Source organism: Capra hircus, chromosome 23 (genome assembly GCF_001704415.2).
Source record: "Capra hircus breed San Clemente chromosome 23, ASM170441v1, whole genome shotgun sequence".
Classification (NCBI taxonomy): Eukaryota; Metazoa; Chordata; class Mammalia; order Artiodactyla; family Bovidae; genus Capra; species Capra hircus.
Window position 1 is genome coordinate 19,337,532 of NC_030830.1, and position 15,698 is coordinate 19,353,229.

General features: G+C 42.7%; 1 protein-coding gene across 1 annotated transcript; it reads left to right on the top strand.

Annotated features, from left to right (window-relative positions):
* Window positions 1,519–14,777, top strand: ZNF165 (zinc finger protein 165). Its single transcript, XM_018038520.1, has 4 exons — window positions 1,519–1,596; window positions 8,706–9,190; window positions 9,717–9,855; window positions 13,789–14,777. The coding sequence occupies exons 2-4, from the start codon at window positions 8,780–8,782 to the stop codon at window positions 14,694–14,696; spliced, it is 1,458 nt and encodes a 485-aa protein (XP_017894009.1). The 5' UTR covers window positions 1,519–1,596; window positions 8,706–8,779; the 3' UTR covers window positions 14,697–14,777.

Consider the following 15,698-nt stretch of genomic DNA (forward strand, 5'->3'; position numbering starts at 1 on the left):
TGGTCAAGCATGAACAGCATGAACAGACCTAAGATGGAGTCCAGCTCTGTCTGTTTCCTCCTTCAGTATAACAAAAACAAATAGACTCACAGATATAGAGAACAGACTAGTGATTACCAGCAGGGAGAAGGGAGGGAGAGGAGCAAGTTAGGGGTAGGGAACTAACAGATAGATACTACTATATATAAAATAAAAAAGCTACAATGATACATTGTATAGAACAGGGAATATACTCATAACAACAGAATATTTTACAATTATTATAAATGGAGTATAACCTTTAAAAATTATGAAATATGATGTTGTACACGAGACATTATATTGTAAATCAACTATATCTCAATTTTAAAATGTTTAATAACTAACTAAACAAGAGATGATAGTAGAAGGTCCACGTGATGGAGAAATGATATTCTGATTTAAATATATATATGTAAAGAAGGCTGAGCGCCGAAGAATTGATGCTTTTGAACTGTGGTGTTGGAGAAGACTCTTGAGAGTCCCTTGGACTGCAAGGAGATCCAACCAGTCCATTCTGAAGGAGATCAGCCCTGGGATTTCTTTGGAAGGAATGATGCTAAAGCTGAAACTCCAGTACTTTGTCCACCTCATGCGAAGAGTGGACTCATTGGAAAAGACTCTGATGCTGGGAGGGATTGGGGGCAGGAGGAGAAGGGGACGACAGAGGATGAGATGGCTGGATGGCATCACCGACTTGATGGATGTCTGAGTGAACTCCGGGAGTTGGTGATGGACAGGGAGGCCTGGCGTGCTGCGATTCATGGGGTCGTAAAGAGTCGGACACGACTGAGTGACTGAACTGACTGAGTGATATATATATATATATACTTGATGTATCTGCGTTCCACCCAGGAGGATAACACAAGGATTCGGAAAAAAGGTTTCCTGTAAATCCAAAGGTGGAGTTTGAACCGTTTCTCTGCTGCGTGAGCTTTCATTTCAGGGCTCTAGACTGAAATGTCCTAAGAGATCAGTCCTTTAGGGTGTTCATTGGAAGGACTGATGCTAAAACTGAAACTCCAATACTTTGGCCACCTCATGCGAAGAGCTGACTCATTTGAAAAGACCCTGATGCTGGGAAAGACTGAGGGCAGAAGGAGAAGGGGACGACACAGGATGAGATGGTTGGATGCCATCACCGACTCAAAGGACATTGGTTTGGGTAGACTCCGGCAGTTGGTGATGGACCGGGAGGCCTGGCCTGCTGCGGTTCATGGGGTCGCAAAGAGTTGGACACGACTAAGCAACTGAACTGAACTGAAATGAGATGAGACTGAAATGGGCCCATTAAAAAGTTAAGGATGAGGCTCACGTGAGATGTAAAGGCAAGCTTACTGCTACAGAGAGGAGAAAAATCATCCCCTCCGCGCTCCGAGAGCTCCAACACTGGCGAAGACGCCTGGGAAATGGAGTCCCAGACCCTGAGGATACCGGAAGGCTTCTGGGAAGTGCAGTCCAAAGTCAGCCCGTCTCCTGCGCAGCCTCAAAAAGTCTCTGTGAAAGGAAGCCTTGAGAAGTCGTGCAGCGCCGTCCTATCACCGGAAGTGTCCGATCGGAACCAGCCCTGTGGGAGAGGTGAGTCCGGGTCTGGGGACCCAGGTGTCCGGTCCTTTGTCTCCTTTAAACACCCAGTCCCTATCATGTCCCCTTCGGGATTGCAACAGCCCTGTGACACTCTGGACCTGGGACCTTAGAGGAATCCCGAGGAAATGTGGAACTAGGTTTGGCCTTGGGAAAGCGTTTGCGCCGGCCTGTATCTGGAATGGATAGGGGTTTCCACAGTTACCCCGCCGCGTGTGACGTCATCGTTGAGCGCTGAGAGGGCGTGGTTTGGGGGACTGCGGGCCTTCCGGCTGGCTGAGATTGTAGGGTCACTGGGAAAAGAACGAGGCGGGAAAGGCGGCAATCTGTCTCGGGTCGACTGCGTTCTGCCAGAAGAAACTGTCTCAGGGTCCGCCCCAGACTCCTGCTCTCCTCCTGGGAGGAGTAACCCGCCTTTTTGTACGAAAAGTGAGACAGCTCCGGCATCCTCATGAAATTTATTCACACAGTAAATATTTAGTATTTCCTGTGTACTGGGGATGCCTAGAAACTAATATTGAAACGAGTATCACGTTCTAGAATGAGAGACCAGACAGCAAAGCAGGCAAGTTAGCCAACTAACTAAGACCGGAAAGTGCCTCAGTGTGAGAAACATATGGTGCTGTGAGAGCCTTCATCATCACGCAGTGAATCCCCTGTTCCACTCTGTGACCTCTACTGGAGGGATAGCCCCCCACACCTCATACTTCTACCTCATCGTACACACCCGGAAGCTACCCATCCACCAAGAACCTACTCATCCAAAAAGAAACCTCCACTTTACCAGTTCCCCAGCATAACTAATTACTCCTTACTCTCTTTGCCAAACCTCCAATGTCACTAATTACTCCTTACTCTGTTGTGATATTTGTTTACATATTTGCGTAGCTCCTCTCGGCTGCCACCCCTGACCTCGAACGTGGGGTAGCTCCCATCTATTTCTTTATTGACTATTCCAAAGCCTTTGACTGTATGGATCACAATAAACTGGAAAATTCTGAAAGAGATGGGAATACCAGACCACCTGACCTACCTCTTGAAAAACCTACATGAAGATCAGGAAGCAGCAGTTCAGTTCAGTCGCTCAGTCGTATCCGACTCTTTCCGAACCCATGATCGCAGCACAACAGGCCTCCCTGCCCATCACCAACTCCCAGAGTTCACTCAAACTCACGTCCATCGAGTCAGTGATGCCATCCAGCCATCTCATCCTCTGTCGTCCCCTTTCCTCCTGCCTTCAATCCCTCCCAGCATCAGAGTCTTTTCCAATGAGTCAACTCTTCGCATGAGGTGGCCAAAGTATTGGAGTTTAAGCTTTAGCATCATTCCTTCCAAGGAACACCCAGGACTGATCTCCTTTAGAATGGACTGGTTGGACATGGAACAACAGGCTAGTTCCCAAATAGGAAAAGGAGTACGTCAAGGCTGTATATTGTCACCCTGCTTATTTAACTTCTATGCAGAGTACATCATGAGAAACGCTGGGCTGGAAGAAGCACAAGCTGGAATCAAGATTGCCAGGAGAAATATCAATAACCTCAGATATGCAGATGACACCACCCTTATGGCAGAAAGTGAAGAGGAACTAAAAAGCCTCTTGATGAAAGTGAAAGTGGAGAGTGAAAAAGTTAGCTTAAAGCTCAACATTCAGAAAACTAAGATCATGACATCCGGTCCCATCACTTCATGGGAAATAGATGGGGAAACAGTGGAAAAAGTGTCAGACTTTATTTTTCTGGACTCCAAAATCACTGCAGATGCTGATTGCAGCCATGAAGTTAAAAGACGCTTACTCCTTGGAGGGAAAGTTATGACCAACCTAGATAGCATATTGAAAAGAAAGCAGAGACATTACTTTGCCAACAAAGGGCCGTCTAGTCAAGGCTATGGTTTTTCCAATGGTCATGTATGGATGTGAGAGTTGGACTGTGAAGAAAGCTGAGCCCCAAAGAATTGATGCTTTTGAACTGTGGTGTGGAGAAGACTGTTGAGAGTCCCTTGGACTGCAAGGAGATCCAACCAATCCATTCTAAAGGAGATCAGCCCTGGGTGTTCTTTGGAGGGAATGATGCTAAAGCTGAAACTCCAATACTTTGGCCACCTCATGTGAAGAGTTGACTCATTGGAAAAGACTCTGATGCTGGGAGGGATTGAAGGCAGAAGGAAAGGGGACAACAGAGAATGAGATGGCTGGATGGCATCACCAACTCGATGGCCATGAGTTTTGATGAACTCTGGGAGTTGGTGATGGACAGGGAGGCCTGGCATGCTGCAATTCATGGGGTTGCAAAGAGTCGGACACGACTGAGTGACTGAACTGAACTGAACTTGCTTAGCTAGTTTTATAATGCTAATCCTACACAGTGACGGTAAAGCACTAGGTGCTCAAAAAATGTTTACTAGTTTGAGGTTATTAAGACATTTGAAACCCAACTTTAGGGAGAATATATCAAATCCTTGCAAATTAGATTATTTTTATCTAGAGTTGTGGGCTGTTTTAAGTGGATAAGAAGTGATTAAACATCTGAAGACAGAACTTTCAGCTATCTGAGGGGGTAACATATGTTGTAGAATGAGATAATGCCCATAAAGTATTAGGCCAGTTCAGTTCAGTTCAGTTGCTCAGTCGTGTCTGACTCTGCGACCCCATGAATTGCAGCACACCAGGCCTCCCTGTCCATCACCAACTCCTGGAGTTCACTCAAACTCATGTCCATCGAGTCAGTGATGCCATCCAGCCATCTCATCCTCTGTCATCCCCTTCTCCTCCTGCCCCCAATCCCTCCCAGTATCGAAGTCTTTTCCAATGAGTCAACTCTTCGCATGAGATGGCCAAAATATTGGAGTTTCAGCTTTAGCATCAGTCCTTCCAAAGAACACCCAGGACTGATCTCCCTTAGGGTGGACTGGTTCGACCTCCTTGCAGTCCAAGGGATTCTCAAGAGTCTTCTCCACACCACAGTTCAAAAGCATCAATTCTTTGGGGCTCAGCTTTCTTCACAGTCCAACTCTCACATCCATACATGACCATTGGAAAAACCATAGCCTTGACTAGACGGCCCTTTGTTGGCAAAGTAATATCTCTGCTTTTGAATATGCTATCTAGGTTGGTCATAACTTTCCCTCCAAGGAGAAAGCGTCTTTTAATTTCATGGCTGCAGTCACCATCTGCAGTGATTTTGGAGCCCAAAAAAATAAAGTCTGACACTGTTTCCGCTGTTTCCCCATCTATTTCCCATGAAGTGATGGGACCAGATGCCATGATCTTAGTTTTCTGAATGTGGAGCTTTAAGGCAACTTTTTCACTCTCCACTTTCACTTTCATCAAGAGGCCTTTTAGTTCCTCTTCACTTTCTGCCATAAGGGTGGTGTCATCTGCATATCTGAGGTTATTGATATTTCTCCTGGCAATTGATTCCAGCTTGTGCTTCTTCCAGCCCAGTGTTTCTCATGATGTACTCTGCATAGAAGTTAAATAAGCAGGGTGACAATATACATCCTTGATGTACTCCTTTTCCTATTTGGAACCAGTCTGTTGTTCCATGTCCAGTGCTAACTGTTGCTTACTGACCTGCATATAGGTTTCTCAAGCGGCAGGTCAGGTAGTCTGGTATTCCCATCTCTTTCAGAATCTTCCACAGTTTATTGTGATCCACACAGTCAAAGGCACTGGCATAGTCAATAAAGCAGAAATAGATGCTTTTCTGGAACTCTCTTGCTTTTTCAATGATCCAGTACTACCTGGTAAACACTTAACACATCTAGAAAACATGACAAGAAGTTAAATTAGCTCTCTATATCAAAAGAATGTCCCAATAAATTAGTAAGAATTGAGACATACATCATAGCTCCAACCCCCCCCCCACTTTCCTCCTCTGTCACTGCTAAATTTTTACCTCATTTACACCCACTCAGACTCTTGTTTTCCAAGATTCAGTCTGAGCCTATGAGCTTCATTTCATACTCTCAGAGAATTATCCTCAATATTTAAGTTCCCTTTCCATAGATCTTATCTAAACTTGTATTTCCATTCCTAACTTCTTTCCATTAAAATCTCTTAATATCTTTTGGAAATGTTTTTCTAAGTGGATGTCTCATTGGCATCTAAAATACGGAATATACAGAGCAATAGGAAACTCAAATTTCTTTATTTCCCCTTTTATCCAATAAATCAACAAAAGTGAGAACTTAAGAATAAATATAAATAATGCATGGTCCTTAACCTCATGGGGCTCCAATCAATAAACATAGAAAATAATAGAAGATTATATTTGTTTTATCCACAGATGTTATGTGTTAGGAACCTAGAACTCAAAGTCAAGTTAATGAATTCTTTCTCAGAAGTATTAGAATTCTTAGTCACTCCAGTTACACCCTGTAAGCTGGTCTCACTATCAATCTGCTGTTCATTCACACTTTCTCAGCTTTTAACTCTCCCTTCCTTTTTGCCTTTCTGGATCTTTCTTATCCTTTATTGTTCAGGTTAAGCCCCACCACCTGTAGGAAATATTTGCCCACATACACACACATTCTCCCCCTACCTCAGAACTATTAAGCTATTCAGTGTCTCTACCATACAATCTGTTCAGTACTTCAGCTTTCAACATTTATCAAACATTTTCAGTGTGTGTCATGTGAAGCAGGTTTTGTTATCTAAATGTTCCGTATCCATGTGTGTTTTGTGTCATTTCTTTCCAACTCTTTTGCAAACTCCTTGGAAACTCAAACACTATTTTTTAAATTCCTTATATCTGTACGTCAGAATACAGAAAATCCAGGCATATCCCATATTAACTAGATCAGCATCACCATAGGCAGAAGGCCAAGGAATCTATTTCTAACAAAGTTCTCACATGACAGGCAGTGAGCCCAGTTCTGAATTCAGACTTTCTTAGAAATCACTGCCATATAACTTCTAGCCCAATGCTTTGCCACGTTAAGGTCTTAATAAAGTATATGTTTGTGCAACAATCAGTAGTCAGCTTGGTGAAATATTTAGTAGGAGGACCTGAAAGATGGATATTTGCCTTTCACTAGGACTTCACTTCTAATTACTTTATTCAGTTTTTCAGTTCAGATGCCAAACAGACCATTCCCAAGTGCTGCTAAGACTTGAGGAACTGATATCTAATGATAAGATTCACAAAAGATTGATAAGCAGGTCTTGGTGCAGTTTATTATGCTTTACTGGTAATCTAATAGGCCTCAATATCTAGGGCATGGACTGAGCCATTAAACTCGGAAGGCAGAGAATTGTTGAGACAAAAGGAAACAGGTTTATCTAAGATTTTGAGAGAAGCAGCTCATTACACTGAAATTGTTAACCACAGCCTTTAAGGAAAGTTACCTGATTTTTATTATTTAAGAGATGTCTTAGTAATCCTAGTTCAATGTTCTGAATAATTATAACATTCTAAGCCTGTGTTTTCCCCACACTTTGAGGACAGTTGCCTCTTTATGTTTATGTCCTATTATGGTCTATCCTAGAGATGAACAATATATTTATCTCTACAAACAGTATTTTTCAGGCCATTCTGCTCAGAAGCTTTCCCTGGCTCCCCAGTGCCTGAAAGATAAACTCTGAATTCATGAGCTTGACATTTGAAGCTTCCTCCAACAGAACCTTTGTCTCTATAATTTATTTATGCAAACCTACTGACATTTTGCCTTCCCACCTGTGTACCTACCATTAACCAGTTGTTCAAGGTGTTCCTTGCTTGTAATTTCCTGTTTCTCTCTCTCCCAACATCCTAGTCAAATTCCATCCGTTCATCAGAAGTTAGTTTTTTAATTAAGCTTTTCCTGACCATTGAAACCTACTATGCTCTTTTCCATCCCCAACTTATTGAGTACTTCTGTCATTTTTCTCTTTTTTGATGGTTATTTTTCTTTATGAGTAATATATAATTTAATTGCATGTGACAAAGTAACATTTATTATATGGAACAACAGAGTGGTTCCAAATAGGAAAAGGAGTACATCAAGGCTGTATATTGTCACCCAGCTTATTTAACTTATATGCAGAGTACATCATGAGAAACACTGGACTGGAAGAAACAACAGCTAGAATCAAGATTGAAACATCAATAACCTCAGATATGCAGATGACACCAGCCTTATGGCAGAAAGTGAAGAGGAACTAAAAAGCCTCTTGATGAAAGTGAAAGAGGAGAGTGAAAAAGTTGCCTTAAAGCTCAACATTCAGAAAACGAAGATCATGGCATCCGGTCCCATCACTTCATGGGAAGTAGATGGGGAAACAGCGGAAACAGTGTCAGACTTTATTTTTTTGGGCTCCAAAATCACTGCAGATGGTGACTGCAGCCATGAAATTAAAAGATGCTTACTCCTTGGAAGAAAAATTATGACCAACCTAGATAGTACATTCAAAAGCAGAGACATTACTTTGCCGACTAAGGTCTGTCTAGTCAAGGCTATGGTTTTTCCAGTAGTCATGTATGGATGTGAGAGTTGGTCTGTGAAGAAAGCTGAGCGCCGAAGAACTGATGCTTTTGAACTGTGGTGTTGCAGATGACTCTTGAGAGTCCCTTGGACTGCAAGGAGATCCAACCAGTCCATTCTGAAGGAGATCAGCCCTGGGATTTCTTTGGAAGGAATGATGCTAAAACTGAAACTCCAGTACTTTGGCCACCTCATGCGAAGAATTGACTCATTGGAAAAGACTGATGCTGGGAGGGGTTGGGGGCAGGAGGAGAAGGGGACGACAGAGGATGAGATGGCTGGATGGCATCACTGACTCAATGAACGTGAATCTGAGTGAACTCCGGGAGTTGGTGATGGACAGGGAGGCCTGATGTGCTGCGATTCATGGTGTCGCAAAGAGTCGGACACGACTGAGCGACTGAACTGAACTATATTTATACTGTCTTATATTTAATGTCTGTAATTTAAGTTATCTTATTTTTAAAATTAAATTTTAAGCTGCTTTTAGGTGGAAATTATGTAACAGTTGTTAGTCCACTAAACAGGTATTTCAGTGCTTTTAAATGCCCAGCCAATTTTTGTATAACGGAGAATGACTGTTTCTATGATGTGATCTTTTGTCTTCCTGAACAGTAATAGTAATCTTTTTAATCCCTCAGGAGAGTTCTTAAAACTGAAAAAGGCTCTTCACAGAGCAGAAGTGGGATTCTGATAATACAGTTTATATTTCAAGATGGCAACTGAATCAAAGAAAGCTGCAGCTCAGAACCTTCAGGAGGATGAAGGACTTCTGATAGTGAAGATGGAAGAGGAAGATTTTGTCTGGAGGCAGGGTGCTTGCTTACAGAGGAGTGATCCCCTCAGGCAGGAGCTCTGCCGGCGGCTGTTCCGGCAGTTCTGCTACCAGGATTCTCCCGGGCCCCGAGATGCACTGAGCCAGCTCCGGGAGCTCTGCTGTCAGTGGCTGAAGCCAGAAACCCAGACCAAGGAGCAGATCTTGGAGCTGCTAATTCTGGAACAGTTCCTGGCTATCTTGCCAGGGAATCTGCAGGCTTGGGTGCGTGAACATTACCCAGAGAGTGGAGAGGAAGCAGTGACCCTACTGGAAGATTTAGAGAGAGGCACTGATGAAGCTCTACTCCAGGTACAAAGGGGTTGGGGGATCTAAGACCTCCAGGATGGATGGAGTCCCACATAGGGAGAAAAGGACCTGAGATTGAATATCTAGTGAGCTTTGTGAAAAAGAAATGAAAGTGAAGTCGCTCAGCTGTGTCCAACTCTTTGCGACCCCATGAACTGTAGCTTATCAGTCTCCTCTGTCCGTGGGGTTTTCCAGGCAAGGGTACTGGAGTGGGTTGCCATTTCCTTTCTCCAGGGGATCTTTCCAACCCAGGGATTGAACCCGGGTCTTCTGCATTGCAGGCAGACCCTTTCCCATCTGAGGCAGCAGGCTCCCAAAGTGAGCTTTGTAGGAACTCTTATTTAGCTCAGTGTGTATTTATGTCTCCTTCCCTCTCTGCTAGGTACTATGCTACCTTTTATGATTGAGGCAGACTTAATTCTTCCTTCCCCAGTTTTGTATAACTCTGGAAGATTCTCTTTGGTTTGGGAAGATGTTTAATTCCAACTGAGATTCTCTCATATGCCCAAATGAACTTTGTTTTTCTCAGATTCCAGTCTGTGGACGTGGACAAGAACCATTCAGGAGAAAAGTGGCACCTCCTGGGCCAGCACTTAGTGTCCAGTTCCAGCCAGTGGACACCACGGCCCTTCCTGGTTCTTCAGAACCCCAGCTCCTACTGGACTGTGGTAAGGAGCAATGCTCTATGTGGTACATGTCCCTGAAGTGCTGGGACAGTGAACCTCCCTTCTCAGACTATTCTTAGTAACTGTAGATGGTCCTTTCCTTTATTACTTAATAAGAAATAGAGAACTCTTTTCCTTTTGTGTCATTGGCCATCCAAAATAAGAGAGAGAGAACTTTGTTTTTTTATCCAGAATGTCTCCTTTTTCATTGTTCTTTTAGAATATTTCTAAAACATGAGATGTTTTCATCTCATGAGCTAATTAAAGGAAAGAAAATGAATGGGTTGAGAAAATGTCAGAGAATGAAAAAAGAAGCAAAGTGAAAGAAACACATGCATAGAAATAAAACATGTTAATAGGGAAGCAGATATAATGATAGGAAAAAAGAGACAAATATGTGATAATACACTCAGAAATAGAATATAATTCACAGATACATAGAACAAGATCCATTTTATTGCCTTTTTATTTTACTTTTGGTTTCACAAAGCCCTCATGCTTTTATAGGCCATACTTGTGCTGACTACCTCCATAGAATCCTCTTTGCTATTCTAAAACTCATTGTTTAAAAGGTTCAAGGACTCAGTATCACTTTAGGTGTATATGGTCCCAAAAATAAACCCAAGAATAAATTACAGTACTTTTTAAGATTACCCAATTTCTGCTTTCGAGTTTGTTCTGGAAACATTTCCATCCATCTCATCTAAAGCTGTAAATTTTCCCATCCAAAGACCAGTACTGCCTAACCCCTTCTCCTATCCTAGCTTATTCTAGACAAAGGAAACCTATAAAAAGAGGGGCAGCTTGAATTCCAGTTTAATATAGAGTCATGAGCACAGTATAGATTGATGAGCTAGAAGGTAGGATTTGTGAGGAGTAGATCATAAATGAGTCTGAAGAGCTCAGATGTGTTGCAGAGATTAGGATTTCTAAGTAGGATGTAAGAATGACAAGCTTTAATGACGATTAGTCTGCTGAGGGTATTTAGGATGACTAGGAAGAATAGGTCTGAGTGAAACAACAGGAGGCTGTTACAGCTATCTGAACAGGAAGTGGTGAGGTTCTGGAGTAACAGAAATGTAAAGAAAGGTATATACGGGACATTTAGCAGAAATGAAAGTATTTGATTATCCATGAAAGATGAAGAAATAGAAAGATGGATTAGATAACAGATGGATGGAGATTTTCCCCACCACATACACATACCTCGGAGTCTTTATAATTTTACTTTTCTCTCTGCGTCTATGTCCTCATATACTTTCTTTAAAACAGTGCCTCCCTTTCACCCTCTAACAGTAGAAATATAGACCTAAAGTTCCCTAAGATCCTTCTCAGTCACACTTCATAGTTCTCTCTTCTTTGTTCCCCCCACCTCCATTCTTGCTGGTGATGATCCTCTTCCTAGTCTTTTCTATTGTCTGCTCATCTCACATGTCTGTTTCCTCTCTCTGCCAACTACTGCAAACATATGCTTTTACCAATTATTCTTTCTCGTCTATCCTCTTCCATCACTCCTCTCATTTGAAAGGTCATGTTTTTAGAGTAACCAAATAATGGCTACTATGTGACTATGATTATTTGTCTACTATGATTATTGTACTATTATTATTGAGGGTTCTTGAGGCCGTTTGACCACCATCTTCTGCAGTTGGTTGGCTTTGCAGATAAAGTCGCTATTCCTTTCCCCAACACCTCATCGCTCTATGGATTGACCTGTGTGGGACGGGAAGTAGGAGCTTGGACTTGATCACAAACTTTAGCAATGCCAGTCAGGGCTTTGCTGCTAGAGGCCAGCAGGCAGGTTGCACAATTTTAGGGTAAGGCCCTCGCAGCTGCAGGCACCACTTGTTGAGAATCTTCCCCTTCAAAATCCCCTGAAGCAGCACCAAATGCTTGCAGCAAGAAATCCACAGACTTCTAGGAACTGAAGAACTTGACCATCCAGTAGCGTGAGTCGCCCTCAGTGGACAACAGGGAACACCCTCCCCCACATAGTTGGGGTTTTCCTCCACCAGGCCAACCAATTTGTTTTGCCTTTGACTGAGATACCCTGTTGGAGAGGGCACTTGTTGGACTCTACCCGACTTGAAACCGGTTTGTTTCCTTCTACTCTGTTCATTCTTGTTGGAATGTGTGTTTTTAGTGTTGGGATTTGTCTGTGCTTTTGATGCTTTGTTGTTCTTGAACTTTTAAATATGGGAAATACTCCATCTGTCCCTAAGGAAAGCCTTTTGGGGGGTTATCTTAAATAAGTGGGCAAAATATAGCTGTGAGCCTATGACTAAGAAAGAGATGATATTCTGACAATGTGTGGCTCCAACATATATTAGGATCAGAAAAGTGATGATACCTCAAGGGCTCACTCAGTTACTATACAGTCTTGCAATTGGAATTGTTTTGTGCAAGGGCAAGGGGAAAGGGTGAGATTCCCTATGCACAGCATTTATGCTATTACATCAAGAGGAAAAGAAGTCAGATGACTGCCAGCCTACAGTGCAGCAGTCTGAAAGGAAACCCAAGAGAAAATCTGTTGTATGAAAGGGAGCAGGAGAAAATGAGAGTGAGGGCATGTTATGTCACACCTTAAATCCCACTCTGGCCAATATGGCTCCCCTACCTGACCAGGTAACTGTTCAGATTGCTCCCATGCCGCGGACCTACTCACTCCTTTCACATCTTCATCTTTTCCCTACTTATGGGGAATGATTAGAAGTTTCTATGTTAATCCCTGGGGCACAGGCACTTAGTTTCATATCACCATCTAAGGCCCCACAGGGCACTCAGTTTGAACAGGGAGCCACTTTCAAAACGGGGCAATGTCTCTTGAGCGGATATTCCATAGGAGGCTTTAAGGCAAAAGGCCAACCGGATGTCTATGGATGCACAATCCATTCTCAACTTCAGATTTAACTGGAAAAACCATAACCTCCTTTCCTGAGAGGACCCACACCGCCTGACAACTTTTCACTTCTGTCTTTGCCATTCACCATCACTCTCAGGTGGACATTCACACCCTTATGAATTTGATGGTGACTGAGATTAAAAGGAGGATGGTCATTGACATAGCTAGAGAGGAAGCGTGCCAGCTTCATCTAGTGGACCTAGATGGAACTCCAGAAGCAAATGAGGCAGTTCCTACCAGTGAGCCTCACTGGGATCCTAAAAACGGAGACATGCCACATCTAGAGCATTACAGAAAGTGCATCTTAGCAGGTAGCTAAGCAAAAGAGCTTAAACAAAATTCTGGAGATACCAAAAAGCTCAGTGAGGATCCCATTAGTTTCTAGAAAGAATTTATCAAGCTTATGGGCACTGCATTGATGGAGACCCTAAGGCCCCTGAGAATATGATGGTAAACACAACCTTCATTGGGCAAAGTGCATCAGATATAAGAAGAATGTTACAAAAGTTAGATGCTGCATTTGGAATGAACCCTTCTTAGTTAGCAGATGTGGCTTTTAAAGTTTTCAATAACAGGGAACAACGACAGAGAAAAAAAGATGCAAAACAGCTGGCAGGGGCCCTGGATTCCTAGAAGGAAAGTAACTAGAAGAGAGGTAAGCCACAAGGAGAAGGCAATGGCAACCCACTCCAGTACTCTTGCCTGGAAAATCCCATGGGCAGAGGAGCCTGGTAGGCTGTAGTCCATGGGGGCACTAAGAGTCGGGCACGACTGAGTGACTTCTCTTTCACTTTTCACTTTCATGCACTGGAGAAGGAAATGGCAACCCACTCCAGTGTTCTTGCCTGGAGAATCCCAGGGACAGGGAAGCCTGGTGGGCTGCCATCTATGGGGTCACACAAAGTCGGACACGACTGAAGTGACTTAGCAGTCAGCATGATTATTATAACTATCTTGGGTGTATGTCAAAGTTTTACCTTCTTTTAGTTCAGCAAACAGGTATTTTTCTCTTTATCTTTTCATCATTTTTTTAGATAACAAGAGTGAAAACCGTGAATCCATGCCAAAGCTGGACATGTATGAGAAAATGGAATCACAGAAAATTATATCAGGAAGAATTTCAGAATTTGTGTCAGAAGGATCTGCTGAGCCTCAAGACATCTGTAAATCTGCAGGCAAGATAAAGAGGCAGCAGGAAAAAGACTCAGGGGAGTCTCGGAAATCATCATCTACTCAGGATGCAGCTTTCAGTAAAATCCTCACCCACAAAAATACACCTACAGGCGAAATAATAAGCCATGATGGCTGTGAGAGAAACTTAAATCTGAACTCAAATGAATTTACACACCAGAAATCTTATAAACACAGTATCTGTGACCAAAGTTTCAAATGGAATTCAGATTTTATTAAGCATCAGAGAATTTATGCTGGAGAAAAAATTCACCCATATGGAAAATCTCTGAAGAACCCAAACCTTATTAAACATGCAGCAGTTTTCACTGGCGAGAAGACCCATCAGTGTAATGAATGTGGAAAAGCTTTCAGACACAGCTCAAAGCTTATTAGGCATCAGAGAATCCACACTGGAGAGAGACCCTATGAATGTAATGAGTGTGGAAAAGGCTTTGGGGGGAGCTCAGATCTTATTAGACACCAGAGGATTCACACTGGGGAGAGACCCTTTGAATGCAAAGAATGTGGGAGAGCATTCAGCCTGAACTCACATCTTATCCTGCATCAGAGAATTCACACCAGGGAGAAACCCTATGAATGTAGTGAATGTGGGAAAACCTTCAGAGTGAGCTCACACCTTATTCGACACTTGAGAATCCACACTGGAGAGAAACCCTATGAATGCAGTGAGTGTGGAAGAGCCTTCAGTCAGAGCTCACACCTTAGTCAACATCAGAGAATTCACAAGAGGGAAAACCTATTCATGTAAAGAACTTAAATTCATAAGGAAATAGAACAGGAAAAATATTGAATAAATAATAAATATCGGTTGAGATGAATGACTGAAAAACCAGTATCTCTTTATTTTCTCTCTCATTTTTGTTTGCTGTTCTGCATATAATCTTTACTGCCATGCGTCTACTTGCTAAAGTCAAACCAGAAAAGCAAAATTTGGAGGAGGCTAATAAATGAGTCAGGCTTCCCTGGTGGCTCAGTGATAAAGAATCTTTCTGCCAGTGCAGGAGACACAGGTTTAATCTCTGGGTGAGGAAGATCCCCTGGAGAAGGAAATGGCAACCCATTCCAGTATTCTTACCTGGGAAATCCCATGGACAGAGGAGTGTGGTGGGCTAGTGTACATGGGGTGGCAAAAGGGTCAAACACAACTTAGAGACAAAACAAAAATAAGTTAGTCTATGGCAATGAAAATAGAAAAAGAGAACTCTTGGGAAATAACCAGAATTACAGTGTGGGGGAAAGAAGGTAAAGAGAGCCTGATCATTATCATTAACTCTAGTTAATGATTCTCATAAGAAGAGGTAGGCCAAGCCTCAAAATGGAATAGTTTGAGCAAGGTACTGCAGAACAGTGCTTTTAAAGTATTCCTTTGAAAAATGAAGATACAACAAAACTAAATTAGTCATGTCAAAAACGAGGAGGTATGCAATGGTGGCATTCTAGTATGTAAGCCAAACTCTATGTCCAGCGGTCATGCCAGGAAGTACACAACCAGAAGAGCACTTAAAGCAAGAGGCCATAATCCTGAGATTGAAGGAAGACAGGGAGGGAGTAGAAGCAAATTAGGCAAGAGCTGGGGTTAAAGGTAAGGAAAGGTGTTCAAATTGAACTAAACCTTCGAATTTGGAGGACATACACAGTAGTATAACCAGGACTTTACTGTCTTGCTCTGCGGGTTTGAGGCACCTTCCTGGGGTGGGAGTATAGTGTTCTGGGGAGCTCTTTTGGCAGAAATAGGGTTCTCTGGCTACTA